At 43.1% G+C, this 17636-nt stretch overlaps 1 protein-coding gene across 8 annotated transcripts in view; it reads left to right on the forward strand.

The window, feature by feature from the left end:
• The first annotated feature begins 1933 nt into the window (after window positions 1-1933).
• The window catches only part of auts2a (activator of transcription and developmental regulator AUTS2 a), a 1173696-nt gene continuing 1157993 nt past the window's right edge, over window positions 1934-17636 (forward strand). For all 8 annotated transcript variants that reach the window (XM_069911140.1, XM_069911145.1, XM_069911143.1 and 5 more), the window contains exon 1: window positions 1934-2215. In XM_069911140.1, the coding sequence (XP_069767241.1) occupies window positions 1934-2215 (282 nt within the window). The remainder of the gene's footprint in view (window positions 2216-17636) is intronic.

Here is a 17636-nt window from a genome sequence, read left to right on the forward strand (position 1 = left end):
GACGGGGCTGAGGATTCTGCTCGCAGCTCCGTTGGACCCAGGTCCCCCACCTTTCTCTTCCATGGTATCAAACTGCACATGAAAGGTTTAACTTTACAAGACACCAAAGAGAGTGGGGGAGCGGGATGTCAGTGCCCTCCCACCGCCCAAGCCGTGCACCCTCAACCATGGCTTGAACTTGCACTTCCCCCGATCTTTTGCAACGCGTTTGATTTTATTCTCTCCCTCGTCTCCTCCCTTCCTCCAACCTCCTCCTCTCCCTTCCTTCCTCCTCTCCTCCTCCTCCTCTCCCCCTTCCTTCCTCCTCTCCTCCTCCTCTCCCCCCTTCCTCCTCCCTCCTCTCCTCTTGCGAGTGAACAATGCATAAATGCCAAACGCAGGACCCGCACCGGATTTCCCTGCTCTTTCGGCTTGTTGTCTCACTTTGGCAGAACTTGGAGAGAGAGAGAGACCCGAGCATTGAGAGGGGGGGCGGGGGGGGGGGGGGCGGGAGAGATGCAGAGGGCAACGTAATGAACCGGTCCGTCATTAAAACGCCGGCCCGTGGGTGTAGCCCGGGGACCCGCGCTCGCCTGGATCTCAGCCGCCTGGATCATCTTTAAATCCCCCCCCCCCCCCCCCTTAAGACAAGTGCCCGTGTCAATCCGACTGGACTATTTCCTGGTGAGGAAGCGCACACGAGCGGAACTGGCGTAGTAAGTTGTTCTCCCTGCGCTGGAAGGGGCTGTGGATCTGTCTGTGTGTCTGTCTGTGTGTGTGTGTGTGTGTGTGTGTGTTACAGACTGGGGAACGCTCCATTCCTTCCAAAGGATATTCTCCCCCCCCCCTCCCCTCTCTCCCTCCTTCCCCTCACCCTTCGGATTCAACCCCCCTCTCCTTCCTTCCCTCGAGTGGGATTCTTTCATCTCTCCCCCCCCTCCTCCCTCCCTTCCTTGCCGGGATTTGGAGAAGAATAACACACAAAAAAGCCCCGTCAGCTCCGAAAGTCTGATGGCTGGAGCTGGAATCTACTGTGTTGGGATGGACGGTGCGTGAATTTTATTCCAGACAAAGAGAAGTCAGAGAGAGGGAGAGGGGAGGGAGGGAGGAGGAGGGGGGCAGCACAGTCCGACACAGGCAGACAGACAGAGAGGAGGAGGGGGGGGGGGGAAGAGACAGTGGGTGGGTGCGAGAGAGAGTGAGTGTTGGAGAGACAGAAAAGGTGTGGATGAAACAGCGATTTGCTACTAAGCACCTTCCCTCCCTCCCTCCCCTTCACCCTGAACTGGTTAAAATGCTGGGAGGGACATTAAAAAAAAAGCAGCCCGGATATCTAGTTATTTTCCGGTGGCTACAAGTGGAAGAAAGAGCATATTTGCAAGTATCATGATTTAATTTCTGATTTTTTTTTAGGAAGGACCAAATTGTGGTCGTGGTCATTGTGGATTCCGGGAGATTCCTGCTGTTGAAACTATTGGGGGGGGGGGGAGAGAGATTCTCTATGCATCTATAAAAGAAACCCCCCCACCAAGTCGTCTCATCTGGGGGAAAGACCACCAAAAAAAAAAGTGGTCCTCATAGAATCAACGACACCGTGTCAATTTCACTGGAGGATCTGGTCAATTTCACCTGGGGATTTTTCCTGCCCATTTTTACTTGGAATCTGGTCGTTTTCTGCCCGGCTCGCTTGGAATATCCGATGGGAATTTTGGAATAATTTCTCCATCCAAGTTGGAAACGGATTTCTGCCCCCCGGTGATTTATTAATGCCCAGGCGACGTGGATCCTGAACCATCGTCTCTCCTGTGTGTGGAATTGCTATTGTTGCTTTTTCTTTTAAATTGAGGGGTTTTGGAGGGGGTGGGCGGGGGTGGGGGGGGAAATCATCCGTCCCCTTTCTGTGGTGGTGGTGGGTAGGGGTGGGGGGGTGGTGCTGGGGGTGGGGGGTTGTGCAATGGATGGCCCGCGGTGCAGTGGGCTCCGCCGGAGTCGGCGATCCAGAGCTCAGAGGAACCGAGACAGGAAAGCAAAGGGAGGCGGCGGCGGTGGAGGAGGCACTTCGCGGGCTGTCAGCGCCCTGTCCTCGTCGGGATCCGAGCGAGAGGGCAGCCGCAAAAACCCTGCCTCGTCCCGACCCCGACCACCCAGGCGCCGGAGGAAAGATTCGACTTCGGGAGAAGAGGATCTCATTGATGGATTTGGAATAGCCAGTTTTGTCACGCTGGAAGCCCTAGAGGTAAGAAGCAAATGGTCTGAGTTCTGCTTCCTCGCCCCCTTGGAGTTTGGGATGTGGCTTGGGCTTAAAATGAATGCACCCTTGAGTTCTGCTTCCTCGCCCCCTTGGAGTTTGGGCTTAAGATGAATTGGACTGGTTTGATTCAGTGATGACTGGAGGGGTTAACAGCTGAGCTGTTTTCTTCCTGCCGAGTTCAGATTCCCACTCCATCCTCCCAAAGACCGAAATATTTCAGGGCATCAAAGCAATGTTGACATTTTGCAGTGGGTGCAAAGAACGCAGCTTGGTCCTGGTTTCACTGAGAGAGACCCTTCCATTCTAGTCTGCTAAATCTGACCCCCCCCCCCCCGTCCCAAAGAAGGTGGGTAGAAAAGTGAAAGTAGAAGGCTGAAAAGCCAGCATCTGCTTTGATTTGGAGGTCCACAGGACTGGAAATAATGCAATAACAGCAATGGAGTTTTTTTTAAAATCCAACTAACACAAAGGGTTAGTCACTTTGAAAGGTTAGTGAGGAGCGGTGGCATCCAGATGCTCAGGAGAAGTTGCACTGAAGGTGGGATCATGTTTTCATGTTCGTGAAAAAGCTGGTAGGGTTGCCAGAGCCCTCGGGAATGGTCTGCAACCAATTGTGGTTGGGGAACTCCTGTTTCAGTACAATCCGCACCTTGTCCGTCAGTACCAACTGTGCAACAAAACCCTCCCAGCCCAGAAATGTTTGCTATTTTTTTTTCTAAAAAATCCAGAACTAGTAGATGAAATGCTACTTTAAGTCTTCAAAATTTGCATTTCCTGCAAATCATTCATTTAAATGTTACGATTTCAAACCAAATTGTAGAAGGTTTTTTTTGTTCCTTTTATTACCAACGAGGAATCTTTTTTTTCACTGGAGCATTAATACAATTGCACTGGAGATGGGACATAGTCCTCTGAAGCAATTCCAGAAGTTTTATTTATAAACTTGTGCATACGTTCTCATCCTTGTGCAGTGCAGTGTCACAGACCCTGTGAGGAGCTAGTATCAGACGCAATAAATCAGTCTGTTTGATAGCTCTTTGATAATGCTTTCTTTACATGCTGTCTGAATTGCATGTTTCATCTCATCAAAATGAAGTATGCCTTTTTAACCATCAGATCTTGTCAGTGACATCTATAGGAAGAAATGGTGATTTGCTCAAAATAACATTGATCAGAGTTTGTTTCTTTCAAATCTCCTGCAAGTTAGAAACTGGAGAAGATGTTCTGAAATCTCAGGTGGAATGGAGGTGGCCTTTGGGTGTGAGGTGCACTTTGTGCGCACTGTGGAGTTAACAGATGGAAGTTTAACATTACTTTGCAAGATTATCATTGTTCAAATTATTATTCTTGTTGCTGGTGTTAATTGAGAATTTCTTTTGAGGAAAGAGAAGGGCAATAAGAAATTATACTGGCATTTGAAACAGTTTATTGCATTGGAAGTCATGTTTGCTTCAGAACTGGTTTGTCAGTTGCCTACTTTTCCAGATTTGTACTTGCGTCATGTTTATTGCAGATCTGTTTGGGTGATGTCTTGACGTTGGTATTTCAGAAAATGTGTACTTTTTTTTGCCACTGTTAACGTGCTACAAAAGCTGTCTTCACTCTCATTTGTGGGACTCCCTGTTGAAATGTCACACCTCGAATGAAACCCTGACAAACTCTTTAGCGCATCATTGATTAATTTGATCACCTTTGGATCCATAATAAGGAAAATAACTGATGAGGAAAGCATTGATTCATTGAGATGACAGCGCGATCTCTTGGTGTACGAGCCACAGTTTTGTACGTGCTGCATGCTGTCATCATTTGGATCTTACTTTCCAGCAGAAGCAAATTATAGAACCTATTAATAAGTTTCTGTAATGGTGTTAACAGAGTCAACGGACGGTGATTCTTTGCTAAAATTAGCTGACTTTTAAAATATCTCATGGGTATTTGCTAGATTTGGTCCCTCTGATATAAGGAGTGAATCAAACCTGATGTTTTCTGTCGACTCAGCAACTCAAATCTACTTCAGGCATGAAAAAAAACCTCAAACAATCCTGCTCTGAGGAATTAGTTTAAAGCACAACTCTTAATGAGTCAGTTAATTACTGAGTCCTTTTTATTATTGCATGTATAACAAGTGTTGCTCCACAAATGATTTTATGCACTCTACCAGGATGTTATTTTTAAATTCAGCTGAGTGCATTTGAAACACAAGCTCTTCTTCACTGAAGTACCTACATAGTTGGCCTTTTCGAAGCTTTAATAAATTCACACTTTTGTTATTCCCTGAAAACTTCTTGTAAATTCCCCTGTCTCGTGCAATGTTCCTGACGATTTATCAAAAATCACTAGCCAGAGCTCGAGAGATTGTAGCTCTTACTTTCGTTTTAACAAATCACCCTTATGGATGATTTTCAAGCATCGTGTCAAGTTCCTTCTTCCAAGACCACCATGTTATTGCTGAAGAATTGCAATTTAAAAAAAAAGTTGTTTGAGCTTGTATGATTAATGAAGTTGCATTTAAATGTTCTGCATTATTGAAACATTCTGTCAGTTATCAAGTTGGTTTTGCTCAGGCATTGTTCTCGAGTTCATTTGCTTCCGATGAAACAAGAAGAGTGAAACTGAAGATTCTTCTTCCAGAATGTGGCTCCAGTTCTATGGTTGTTTTTTTTTTCAGTTGAGTGCTGTCTTGATCAAAAATGGATGGTTATTTTGTCATGGTATGGGTAGCATTTATGCCTAAAATGATCTCCTATTGGCTGTCGTGAAAGGACGGGTGATTTTATAGTGAACTGTCATTTGTTTAGTATGATGTTCTCAACAGAAATGCAGCAAAGTGCACACCTGCCACAAACCTCCCACAATTAGCAGAAAACATGAGAATGCATAAGGGACTTAACTACAGAGAGACAAAGCGATTTGTATTTAAATTTATTTTTTATTTCTAAGTATATTGGAAGTTGCTGTTATTTTTTAGTGAGAATCATTTTTTTTGCCTAATTTCTTTAGAGTTAATGGGCATACAACCTTTCAGTAATCGCTCCACATTGTAGATATGTTAAATGTTTTCCTCACTATGATGTTTCACTGTGATTTTTTTTAAAAAAAGTAGCCTTGTTGAACATTTCGGCATTGCATGAAAATTCTAGAATTGCCACGCTTGGTTGAAAATGCAACTAAAGATATTAGATTGTGTTTGAGGCATTGATCAAAAGCAGCCCTGCAGAGAACAGATCCAGTAATTTTGTGTAGCACGTTGTTATGCACAGAATTGCTAGCCAGTCAATAATGTACTGAAGGCAGGCAAGACGTTGATGTAAATTCAATTATTTGAGTTGTGCCTTTAACCGTCTCTGCAAAACGAATGAGTTTTTGTTGATAAAACTGAAACCACTGCTACAATTAATATCTCCAATATTACAGCTTCACTATGGCAATTTGTAGAGTCATCTGAAACCATTAATGGCTTATTGTCCTCAACTGTATTTACAATTAAATTTATCCTGATATTTGCTTGATATTTACTTAATAATGTTAAATTCCTAATCTCACAATAGCTTTTTTCATCTCTTGAATGGAGAGAAATTTTTGTGGCTTTCAATGCATTTCATCACCTTGATTTTGAATACATTTTGTTCCCATCGCAAAGGTCTACATTCTTGGTAGTAAATGGCACAACTGTGGTAGGAAGATGTTGACATTTTTTTTCACTTGCAGGACCCTGTAACTCAAATCGTTGGGTGATAAGATCTACGTTGATGGAACAAATAGTCTCTCTGGCTGCCATGGTACTGTAAAGCAAAATTAAGTTTCATTAACATGGTTTAAAAAAAAACTGCTTGGCAAATTACTAGCTTCAATGCCAAATCAGGCTTCACTCAGACAGTGTAATCATCTAGACCTTTGGCCCTTAAACTCTCTCCATTATGTAGGGATTTGTGATTGTTTAGAATTTGTTTCTTGGCTGAGTTCTTCATATCTTTTGAATTGATTTAACAAGATAACTGGTTGGAAAAATGCTTCTGGTACTGATTTTGTTTTGGTGTGGAAAAACTAACTGCAGCATTGTAATTTCAATTGGGACAGTGACTTTTGTTGTGTCCTTGAGAAGGAGGCGTTTGAGTTCCCTTCTTGGACCGCTGCTGTCCTTGTGATTGAATGTACTCCCACAGTGCTGGTGAGCAACAGGAATGAAACACAGTGGTGATGAACTGACAGATGGAGTGTGACCTGCCGGGGAAGTTATGGGTGTTCCATGCATTTATTGCCTTTTGCCCTTCTAAATTGTTGAAGTTGTGTATAAGGGAGTTGCAGTTGAAGAAGCCATGGCAAGTTATTGTTTTGTTAATGATTCCTCACACTATTTGAATATTGATTCATCTATGTCTGAGGGGAGTGTTTTCCAAAAATATCGTGCTGTACAAGTCACACTGCCAGTAACTAGCATTTCCATCTTCTAATTGACATCTAATCAGCCAGGATAAAATGCAAATACAACCTGAAATATGAGAAAGGCATTCAATAATGGTTTAAGGGATTGTAAAATTTCCTGTACTTGACAAGGGCATTTTGAATTGTATAACGTTGATAAAGTAAGGCAGAATTTGTTCATTTTGTGGGGCCGTACTCTCTTGGTTCATTGATTGGGTGCACAAATCTTATTTCAGAAGTTGAACACATGATTCATCCAGTGTCGTGTTGAATCGCCCAATGGGATTTAAATGGTATTCTTATTCCATTGCATTGGAGCTGCTACAGGAATAGAAGTCGACACTGTCAAGTAATTTGCATGATGAACATATAAACAAAAGATTAAAGCACATTGATTAAATGTAAATTTTACTTTTAACTTCCTGGATTGCATTCATTGTCATGCAAAGACTTTTCCCAATTATACACACCAATCTCCAACATTTTTGTGGATAGGTGAGTATGTTGGATCTGGACAAATCAGAATTTATTGTCGTGAACATGTCACACAACATTTGTCATTTTGCAGCACCCATTCGTCACTGTCTAATATAAATTTGTAGATATTTATGTCCTTAAATCATGGATATCCCAGCATTGCCTTATTATCAACATCTGACCAATTTTACATTGCTGTGGGAATATCCTCCAGAGAGCATGTTTAATTAGTCTATTGATACCAGTACATTGGACTTGCTTGTAATTATTTTCCCCACTATAGTATATGAATGTTTAAAAACCTGCTTCAATCAATATAGAATTAAAACATTCCGAATACGGTAGTCCTCATCTCCAATTGGTCCACCATTACTAGTGCATTTGAATGATCCTTGTGTTATCCAACCTTTGGGATCAAGTCTTCATTTGTTCTGTGAGTATTTCCAATGGCTGTAATGTCTGAATGAGCTATGTCCCACTGTTACTAAATTCCTCGTGACACTTATCTATTTGGTGCCTAAACCTTTCTTGTTTGTGGTCTACACAGGATCAAAAGCAACCCTTAGTATTTAAAATGTTCTATTCAGATCAATGCAATTTGCAAAAATAAGATTAGTTTATTCAGTGCAGCAGGAAGATTGGATGGTTTTAACTGATCTCATTCAAAGGATTCCCACGTTGATTTTGATCTGTCTGTGTAGAACAGTGTTCACAAAGAAGTTCATCCTGCATCTAAATTAATTTATTCGGGCAGAAATCCTGGTCCACCCAGAAAAATTGTTGCTATCGTTGATACGTGTGCAAAGTAGATGGGGTAAAAGGAATCCATTTGCAAATGCATTCAGTTAAAGCTTATAAAAACTGAACTAATGACAGACTTCAGTCAGGTGTTATTTTAAATCTGTACAAGGTGATCTTGAATCAGCCAAGCTGGATCTTTAGAATCACGGTTTTAATTTGAGCTTCAATTCGATTTTAAAAGCTACTTTGTCTTGAAATGTTGTTGATGTCTGAAGAATTTAAAGAGTCAAATAGGAGTATGCCCATTTCATGGAGCCCACCTCACTGACAAAAGGCAAAGGAGGAAAAACCCAACACCCAACCCCAACCCACCAATTTTCCCCTGCAACCGCTGCAATCGTGTCTGCCTGTCCCGCATCGGACTTGTCAGCCACAAACGAGCCTGCAGCTGACGTGGACTTTTTACCCCCTCCATAAATCTTCGTCCGCGAAGCCAAGCCAAAGAATTCTATTGGTGAACAGTACGGACAGATGTGTTGATTAGGGATTAGTTAGTAACCTTTTGCAAAGCCAGATGCTGTTTTGTAATACTGTCAAAGAAGGCAAAATTTGCTGGATTAACACTGTGCTTCTACTGGCATCTGAAGGAGAAATAGGACTAGATTTTTTTTTAATTGCCATAAATTTATACCGTGGAAGAATTTATTTTCCAGCCTGCTGGGAAAAAAAAAGTGTATTTCCATGAAAATTCAATAATTCCCATCATTACAGCCGTGACTAAAATCTAAAGTATTAAATTGGCAGTAAAACATGCTTTGGGACATCTTGAGGTTGTGAGAGACACTACATAGATGGAAGTTTGTTTCTTCTCTAATGAGCTAATTGATTTCCACAAGAGTCTGTTGATTCAGTTAATGTGGTTTAATCATTTAACGAGCAAGTTTCACTGATTCAGACACCATTTCCAAAATTAAAAAAAAACACCGAGAGATTGCTGACCGATGTCGAAGGCACACTTGCGAATTGAATGCTTTTTCACGGAACACCGGGCCTTGTGTTTCTTCCATACGTGTGCGTATGGAGGAAAATGATGCTGCTGTGACACCAAATTCTCTAGTGCCATAAGCTAACTGATTTGCCTTATTTTCCACTTCTTAAAATGATCACCAGCTGCAACCTTTAATCAAAATGCACCTTATTGCCCATCCACCTGTGTTGTCCAACAGCAACAGGGAGTAATTTTATTTTGCGGTTAATGCATAAATATATTTGGTTTATCACGCTGCCGAGTGAAATCAAATAAAGCTCTGACGATAGTTAATGTGGCGAGCATTGACAACACAAATAACAGGAGGCAATTTGATGCTTGAATCAGCTGTATGCATTTAAACAATATGCCTTGATGATGAATTTCATGCACTAATAATGGAAACGTCAAAGTCATTTTGTGGTGCTTTCCTGTACTCTTTGTCCCAGGCTGCATTTTCACATGCATGCCATTTAATGTCGATGTCTCCAAATAAAAAAAAAACGGAATATTTCTTTAATTTAATTTAGAAATACAGCATGGTAACAGGCCTTTTCAGCCCATGAGTCCATGCTGCCCAATTAACCTATCCCCCCCAGTACGTTTTGAATGGTGAGAGGAAACCGGGGCCCCTGGAGATAACCCTCACAGACTTGAAGGAAAGGTACAAACTCCTTACAGACAGCGCGGGACTTGAACCCCGGCCCCGATCGCTGGCGCCTTAAAGGCGTTCTGTTAACTGTTCTGCCAACCGTGCCGCCCTTCTTGGTTGTAGATGTATGTAAGAGGATTCAATAATTGTGTTTGGACAAGTTTCTACCATTGGATCCAATGCAAGGTCTGACTTGCACACCAGACACCAGTTTGTGGTCTCTTCACAGTTTATTTTCAGAAAGCCTGGATAATATCTGCACACTTATTAATGTAAAAGTCCATCATATGACTATTTATAGATCTTTTATTTCCAGAAGATATTGTTTTTCTTTCTTCTTCTGACCCTGGAGACAAGCTGACTTGGTAAAAAAAACAATCCTCCACAGGCTGGCTCCAGTATTTTTTCTGGAGTTGCTGGGACGCACCTGATGGGGCAAACAACAATTGTTGCAGTTTTCCCCGCAAGACCACAATGGCCCAATGTTGGACACTGCTTAGAATGGGCGCGAACCGGATTCGGATTTGTATCCACGATCATATCCTTGGCACTCGTGCCATGTTGCTGCAGAGTGGCGTGTTCTCTGTGCACTCATTTTTTTTCCAAAAAAGAATACATTTAAATCATCTGTTACATCCCTGTTTCTCAGGAGTTTTCCAGTTTTAAGTTGTACTCTTGAATTGCTTATCTCACTGCCAGCAATCTTTATCTTAGCTCCACTAACTGCCAGCATTATATTCTGCCAAGAGTTTCCATGTGGCTTCACATCACATAACAGAAAGAGATTTCATTTCACACGATTGTGACATTAGGCGGAGGCTGGAGTGATTCCAGCATATAGCGAGCAAGAGAATTTCATTTTAGCTGTAAGAATTGTTCCAGAGAGCTCTATGCTGGCAAGGAGGAAAGGGATTGTTCTCTGTGCTTTAATCATCTCAAAATCTCCTATGTCATTATAAAACACACCGAAACATTGATTGAGACCATTAGTAGATGGATAGTGATTTTATTGCTGAACAGCTGCAGATCAGCTTGTTTTACAAATGGAGCCATTTACCACACTTTAATACATAGATCTGGCTGGTACAATTGTCAAAATTTCAACAATCTATCTACCAGTGATAAGTAGTAAATTGTGACCTGTAATGCTACATGTATATATACTGATAGGCATGAAGTCAAAGTCATTGAACTGGAGAAAATCAAATACACATTAAGGGGGTCCACCGCGATTTTTGTTTCACATGTGGCAACCCCTTGTGCATTATTTCTCTGAATTACGAGGGCTTCCTGAGGAAATGTTTAATTGTGCAGTGTATGTAGTAGCAAAATCGGTAATCTGCCGATACTGTCAGTAAAATTGCCAAGGTGGTCAGGGAGTAGGGAGGGGGTGGACCTGAGGGTATATATGAATATTTGTGGGTTGACTTTTCTGTTGAAAGAAAAGGGGGCACAACGTACATCTGTATAACACGAACCAAGTTGTTTTGATGCTCAATAAATATATTTTGGAAGAACAAAAAGTAAGTGTGTGTGCTCATGTGATCCTTTAGTTTTATCCAGGTTCAATTTTTTTCTTGCACCTCACAAATCAGGCAAGTGATTTGTTGTCCCAAAACAATCCGGGTGGAACCCAGTAATTTTCGCTATACGATTCAACTTTCCCTGTCAATTCATCTGCTCACCATTTTAATCACCAGTCTGCTCTAAATTGCCAGTATTTCATTGCCTCTCTCAGCCTACAGACTTGTGAAGGAAGTTTCCAGCTGGTTACTGTAACACCTGCTTACATAATTGGCATGTGCTCCACTCCACTTTCCAGCAGTTGAATTCAAGCTCTAATTTTAACCACAGGGGCGAAGTGAGCACAGGTTGTCCCATGATGATGGTCTGCCATTGCTGGAGTCCTCAGCAGCAGGTACAATCCAAAGCCATTGCTGAACACACAAAAGAAACAAAAACTAAGTTGGGCTCTCCTGCCGAAACAGCACACAATGACCCCTACTGGAACTGAAAATATGTGCATGTTGAAATGCACAGGATTGTGTTTGCTTCTGAACTTACCAACGGTCGGATAAGTTTTGGTTTGCACTTGACACAAGAGCACCGACCGATGCCTTGTGGAGCTGCCAGGCAATGCCACCAGCAGTGCAGGAAATTGGAAGAAAAATGGTGTTCCAACTCCAGCTATCTTTACACAATGCCGCTGAGGGTCCCATAAGGACCTAGCAAATTTCTAAATTTGTTGCTGAGACTTTTAAGGTTGGCTGAATTGAACTTTCCTAGAGGCTCACTGGAAATGACCCACCTGGGACTGAGAGTGCACCTCTGTAGCTTGGCATTTTACAGCCTGCAGTGTTGTGCAGTTGGCTTGAATCTCCAGAGAGCAAAATGATATATGTGGTATTTGTTGTGCAAAATAAAATACTTTCTCTGTTACATTGAGATTGGCACACCTACTCCCTCTATGTTATGCACGTTTCGTTTTATCAGGGTTTACTATTCCACTTTGTTATTTGTATGATTGACTCACAATAAGGAAAGATTCAGTAAATGTTGCTGTGTAGTCCCTTGAGTTTATACAAATTCATTTTGTGCTGACAGAAAAGTGTGGTGCAAATTTTCCACTGAGGTAGAAGTTACAGGATCTAGTCTTTGAAAAATCCCAAGGTTCTGTCAGTGAGGCCGACCAGAGTAAATCGTGAAGGAGGACGCATGTCATTCCGTAAACAAGTAGAAGGCAAATGATGGCCACCAAAGTGTGGATCTGGTCAGGCCTCATGCTCTACGGGGGTGTTCTCTTTCTCTCCCACTGGCTGCTTCAGGCAGTGGTTCTGAGACCGGATGCACATTGTGTTCACATCAAATGAAAAAGAGTTTTGCAAAGAACTGGCCAGTTGAAGAAAGATCTTTGAATTATGATAGGATTTGATTCACTTCTGTTGCTTTGAAAGAAATGTAATCCTTTCTAATATTTCCACTCCATTAATCTCTCCAGGCTTTGCCAACACGTTGGATTAATTTTACGACCATTCATTAAAGTTTTAAGATGGCTACAGACAAAGTAACTTGAATAAAGGAGGCTCGATGTCTGGTGAACTTAGCTCCAGAATCAAGGAGGAATATTTCCTATCCCCTTTCAGCTGTCGCTGATGTGAAATGATCTCCCGTCTTCATTGGTGTGATATGGCAAATGAAGTGGGGCAAACGTGTTCACACAGAACCAGAGAAAGCTCACTTACGGTTTGTTTATTTGTCATGTTAAACCTGGTACAGTGAGAAGGGTTCTTCTGTGAGGTACCTTAAAAGGTTAACTCCACTGTACATAGCCACACTTCTTTCTTTGGCTTGGCTTCGCGGACGAAGATTTATGGAGGGGCCACACTAAGTAGAAGGGAAAGAGGACAGTTGCAAAGTTTAGAGTTGCAATGGAAAAAGAAGGAGAATTGGTACATAGCAAGAGCATCATGAGAGCACAGTTTTGGGTTCGTTCAGGAGCCTGATAGCTGCAGGAAAGAAACTGCCTCTCCGCCTGTTGGTACGTGACACCACACTTCTGAGCCTTCTCCCTTTTTTTAAAATTTTTTTTATTTTTCACACCATAAATCACATTAACCATGATACACACTTTTTCCTTTTTACACATATACAGTGCCATTTTCACCCCCCCCCCCCTTCCATCCCACCCTCCCTACCTCCCTCCTCCCGTCCATTTAAGGTATAAAATCTAGGATACATTAAACCAGTCAGACAATGTTGTCATTCAATAAAAATACACCAGAAATTCCACTGAGTCCATTCTTTTCATTTCCTTTTCCTTCCGTTAACTTAGGTAGTGATTGTCCCCGGTAGGTTTTCGCTATTGTGTTTAATGTAAGGCTCTGAGCCTTCTCCCTGATGGGAGAAGAAGAACGCGTGTCCCAGGTGTGATGGGTCTTCCTTTCTTAGGCAGATGGCGTCCACAGAGAGGAGCGGGATGTTACATTCACCACCTTCTGTAGCTTCCTCCCATCTTGTGCGGAGTAGCTCCCATGTCATGCTGTGATTCGTTCAGCAACTGTGCGCTTGACGGTGCACCCGTAGACGTGGTGGAGGGATATGGGGGATTTGCCAAACTTTTGATCTTCAAAAACAGTAGAGGTGTTGGTGTGCTTTCTTGTCTGTTGTGTCAATGTGGTCAGATGTAGGGCAGTGCTCAATCCCAAGAACTTGAAGCTGTCTTCTCTCTCCACTTCAGTGCCATTGTTGTGGACAGCAGATCAAAAATGTGAGGATTACATATTTATAAAGTTGCAGGGTTGAGGTGGGGGGGAAGGGAGAAAGAAATGTTTTACGGTGCTGTGGATTTTTTTTCCTGCTCGAATAACCCATCAATGGAAATGATAAATTGAACAGGCACCAGCACATTATATGATGGATACAAGTCTTGAGTGTGCGATTGGTTGAAGTACAAACTGTCAAGTGTGGCAGATGAAGAACTCTGGTCTGAATGGTGAGAGTTGTGCAGTAATGAGATGCTGGTTTTACTTTTTTCAGAAGCCATCAAAGCATGCTCCAGCATTGTGTTTGCACCACATAATTTTGCAAGCTCTGTTTTGTTTCTAAAGCTCTGTTCTCGCTGCTGCCATCAGGAAAGAGGTGGAGGTGCCACAAGACTCACACCCACCAAGTTCAGGAACAGCTGCTACCCCTCCACCATCAGACTCCTCAATGACGAACTCAATCAGGGACTCATTTAAGGACTCTTGTTTTTTTTTCTTTTTGTTCTCCCTGCATTGCATTGTCAGTTTGTTTACATTTGTTATCTGTTCACAGTTCTTTGTTTACGCTGTCTACAGTTTTTTTTGCACTACCAATTTGGGGTGATTCTGCAGCGCCAACAGGATCTCAGGGTTCTATGACAATAAATCTGAATATGTTGGCCGTAATCTGTGTGGAGTTTCCTTTCTGGGAGGTGTTTTGAAGTTTTTTCCGGGTACCAGTGTTTAGGAGATGAAGTGTGAACTGGAAGTGATTTCCATTTTTAACTCTAATTGTTAGGGGTGTCACTTATTGTGTTTGTTCAATAAATCTTCAAACCACTTTCTTCGAAACAAAGGTGTAGCCAACGGAAGTGGTGAGGGTTCAAACTATTGCGTTCAGCGCATATGTTTGAGTCCGTATTGCCATCTTGTCGTTGCTAACAGAACAATAATGCTTCATCATTTTTGCTGCTCACTCCATTGGGATCTCACCTTGAAGTGGTCTGTTTCTGACTCTCATTTTTCCTTTTCTCAACTCTCGTATATCCATCTCAGGAGATTTTAGAGACCAGTAGCCATCAAGTCCACTATCCCTTGTTATTTGGACAGTACCCCTCCCATCCTGCCAGCTGTAAGAATGGCACTCCATTCTCTGTTCATCGGGTTCTGACTTGCCTATGGTGATATGAGTGTTGCTGACGAGTCTTTTGCTTTAACCCCTTCACTGCAGTCGGAAGGGCTCGCAAAAAATGTGCCTATTCCATTACCCACCCCTGCTCTAGCTTCTTCTCCATCCAGCAGGCTTCCCCGTGCCTTCACCTTCCACCTCTTCAGCCTCCACCTTCAACGAATCACCTGGCATCCTTTCTGTCACCTTCACCGTGCTGCCAAGCCGGGCGCATCATCACCATTTGCTCTTTCAGCATTCAGAAGGAGCCGTTCCCTCATTCACAATTTCATCCAAAATCCTATTATCCCTTTTCGCACCTTTCCTTGGCACTGCAGAGATTGTAACACTAGCTAAAGACCTGGGTGAGATATTAAGTCACTCTTACTTTTCTATTGTAGAGTGCCCTGCTCCAGATGTGATCTCAACTGCATTGCAATTGTAGACGAGATGATTACAGAACACCTCCGTTCTGTCCACAAGAATGTGTGTCAGTTGATTATGTGCAATTTGGATGATTGTCTTGACAAAGGGATGAACCTGAAATGCTGACTGGCAGTCTGGGCAACATGGTTAGCGCAATGCTATTGCAGCGCCAGTGACCCACGCTCAAACCCGGCGCTGTCTGCGAGTGTCTGTGTGGATTTTCCCTAGGTTCTCTGCTTTCTTCCCACTCTCCAAAACACGTGGGGTTGGAGGAATATTTGGCGCCACAGGCTTGTTGGCTGGAAGGGCCTGCAACTCTGCTGTATATCTCATTTAATTTCTCTCCGTAGAAGTTGCCTGATCCACTGAATCCCTCCAAGTTCTCTTTTTTTTTTCATCACTTGTCGCGGTCGAATACTTAACTTCTTCGGGACCAGTTGCGCCCTTACTAGTCGGACTGTGGATCGCCTGTCTCGCGCAACCGTACGAGGTCAGGCTGAACTGTCAGCCCTCTGGACTGTTACATAGCAGGACAGATCCGATCCGTTGTCTCCTTGCGTGGCTGGGGAGGTGGGGGGGTGGTCACGTACTTTCGACGCAATCGATGCCGGCTGCCGCACAGTGAGGGGGGGGGGTTAACAGCGTGCGGCGTGTTAAGCGTCTATGCGGGTGATGAATCTCGGATGCAGGAGGAGGAGGGTGAGAGGGTCAGGATCACCCGTGTGGCGATGAGTCAGAGGAGTTTAGCCGGGTGGTGTTTGGGGAGTTGAAGAATGCAATGTTGTGTCTAGTGGATAATAAAAAGGTCGACTTCACGGTGAACGAAGCAAGTGAGTGTATTCTTTACTTGTTTGTATGCTGTTGTGAATCAGTGTTGTAACACAGTCAAGGTTCCAGCAGCTGCCACTAATGTGTGTGTCTTGTGTTATGTGTGATGCTGGGGGAGGGGGGGGGGGTAAATTGAGCTTGTATTTGTTTATGTTGCCAGGTGTTGGGGATGAAATGTGTGTTGTTGCCTGGTGAAGAGGGGTTAGTTCTTGCCTGATGTGTGGGGAGTGATTGATTTATTGATGCCAGGTGTGATTTGTGTGTGTGGCACTGGGTGAAGTTAGTCAGGCATTGGAGTGGAATGTTGTGGTGATGGTGCATTTGCTGCATTGTGTTGGATGGGACTGTGTGTTAATGCTATGGGTGGAGGTTAATATTTTGTGTTGATACAATGGGTGTATGTAATTCTATGTGCTTAATGTAGGGAGTTGTATATTGGCGCAGGATATCAATAAGTTTGTGTTTTGTGTGAGGTTAAAGGGTGGGTTTAGGGAGAGAGCATGCAACCTCCTTACAGACAGTGCCAGATTCGAACCCGGGTGCCGTTCTTAATCAACCCACACTTTACCGTATATGCCAGCCTATAAGACAACCCCCAGAGTCTCCATGAAAAATGTGGGTTTTTGAGCTGTACTCGCTGTCCCAAGTCTGGCACTGACCAGTGGAGTCTGGCTATTGCCATATTTTAAAAGCCAATTACCCAGTAAAGGTTTGAATTTAATCAGCATATTTTAAAATAAACCACCATCGCCTCCTTTAACAGGATGTTTAATGCCCGTTCACTCGGACTGGGCAGATGGACTCCGCAGGCATGTGCCGAGTTCTTGTTGCCAAGCTTCGCATTGTGTGCTTGCCGTGGGGGAGCGCTGTCAAGGTTCATATTTTATACTTGGCATATAAGATGACACCTGATTTTTGGGGTGACATTTTAAAGTCTTGTATGCTTGCAGTATGGTAAAACAGCAAGTAATCCAATAATAAGACAAAGTGCAATGTATAGTTTGACTACTGCTGTTGTTTTTATGGAGTGATAGGTAGGGGGAGCATATTTTATTTATAAGAGAGAACAGTTCATTTCAGTTGTCTATTGGTTATTTATCTTGATGTATCACAGCCATCCGCTTCAGTTCTCAACCATTACTGGGTCTACATGCTGTGAGTGGCGCTGTTTGGTGCAGTAAATGAGAGGGGAAAATGCTGGGTTCATGGAGGAATCAGATAAGTTTTCTATTGCGACTGATTCTTGTTGATGTGGCCGTTTTTGGAAGTGTGTGTGTCTGGTGGAAGAAGCTCAGGTTTGGCAATGATGTCCCTATTTTCTAATACAGGCAGTCCCCAGGTTAAGAATGACTTCCATAAGCCAGGTCTGTCCATAAGCCGAATTTGTACATAAGGCTGAACAGGTTCTTACAGTTCTTACAGGG

Source organism: Narcine bancroftii, chromosome 14, assembly GCF_036971445.1.
Source record: "Narcine bancroftii isolate sNarBan1 chromosome 14, sNarBan1.hap1, whole genome shotgun sequence".
In the NCBI taxonomy this organism is placed as follows: domain Eukaryota; kingdom Metazoa; phylum Chordata; class Chondrichthyes; order Torpediniformes; family Narcinidae; genus Narcine; species Narcine bancroftii.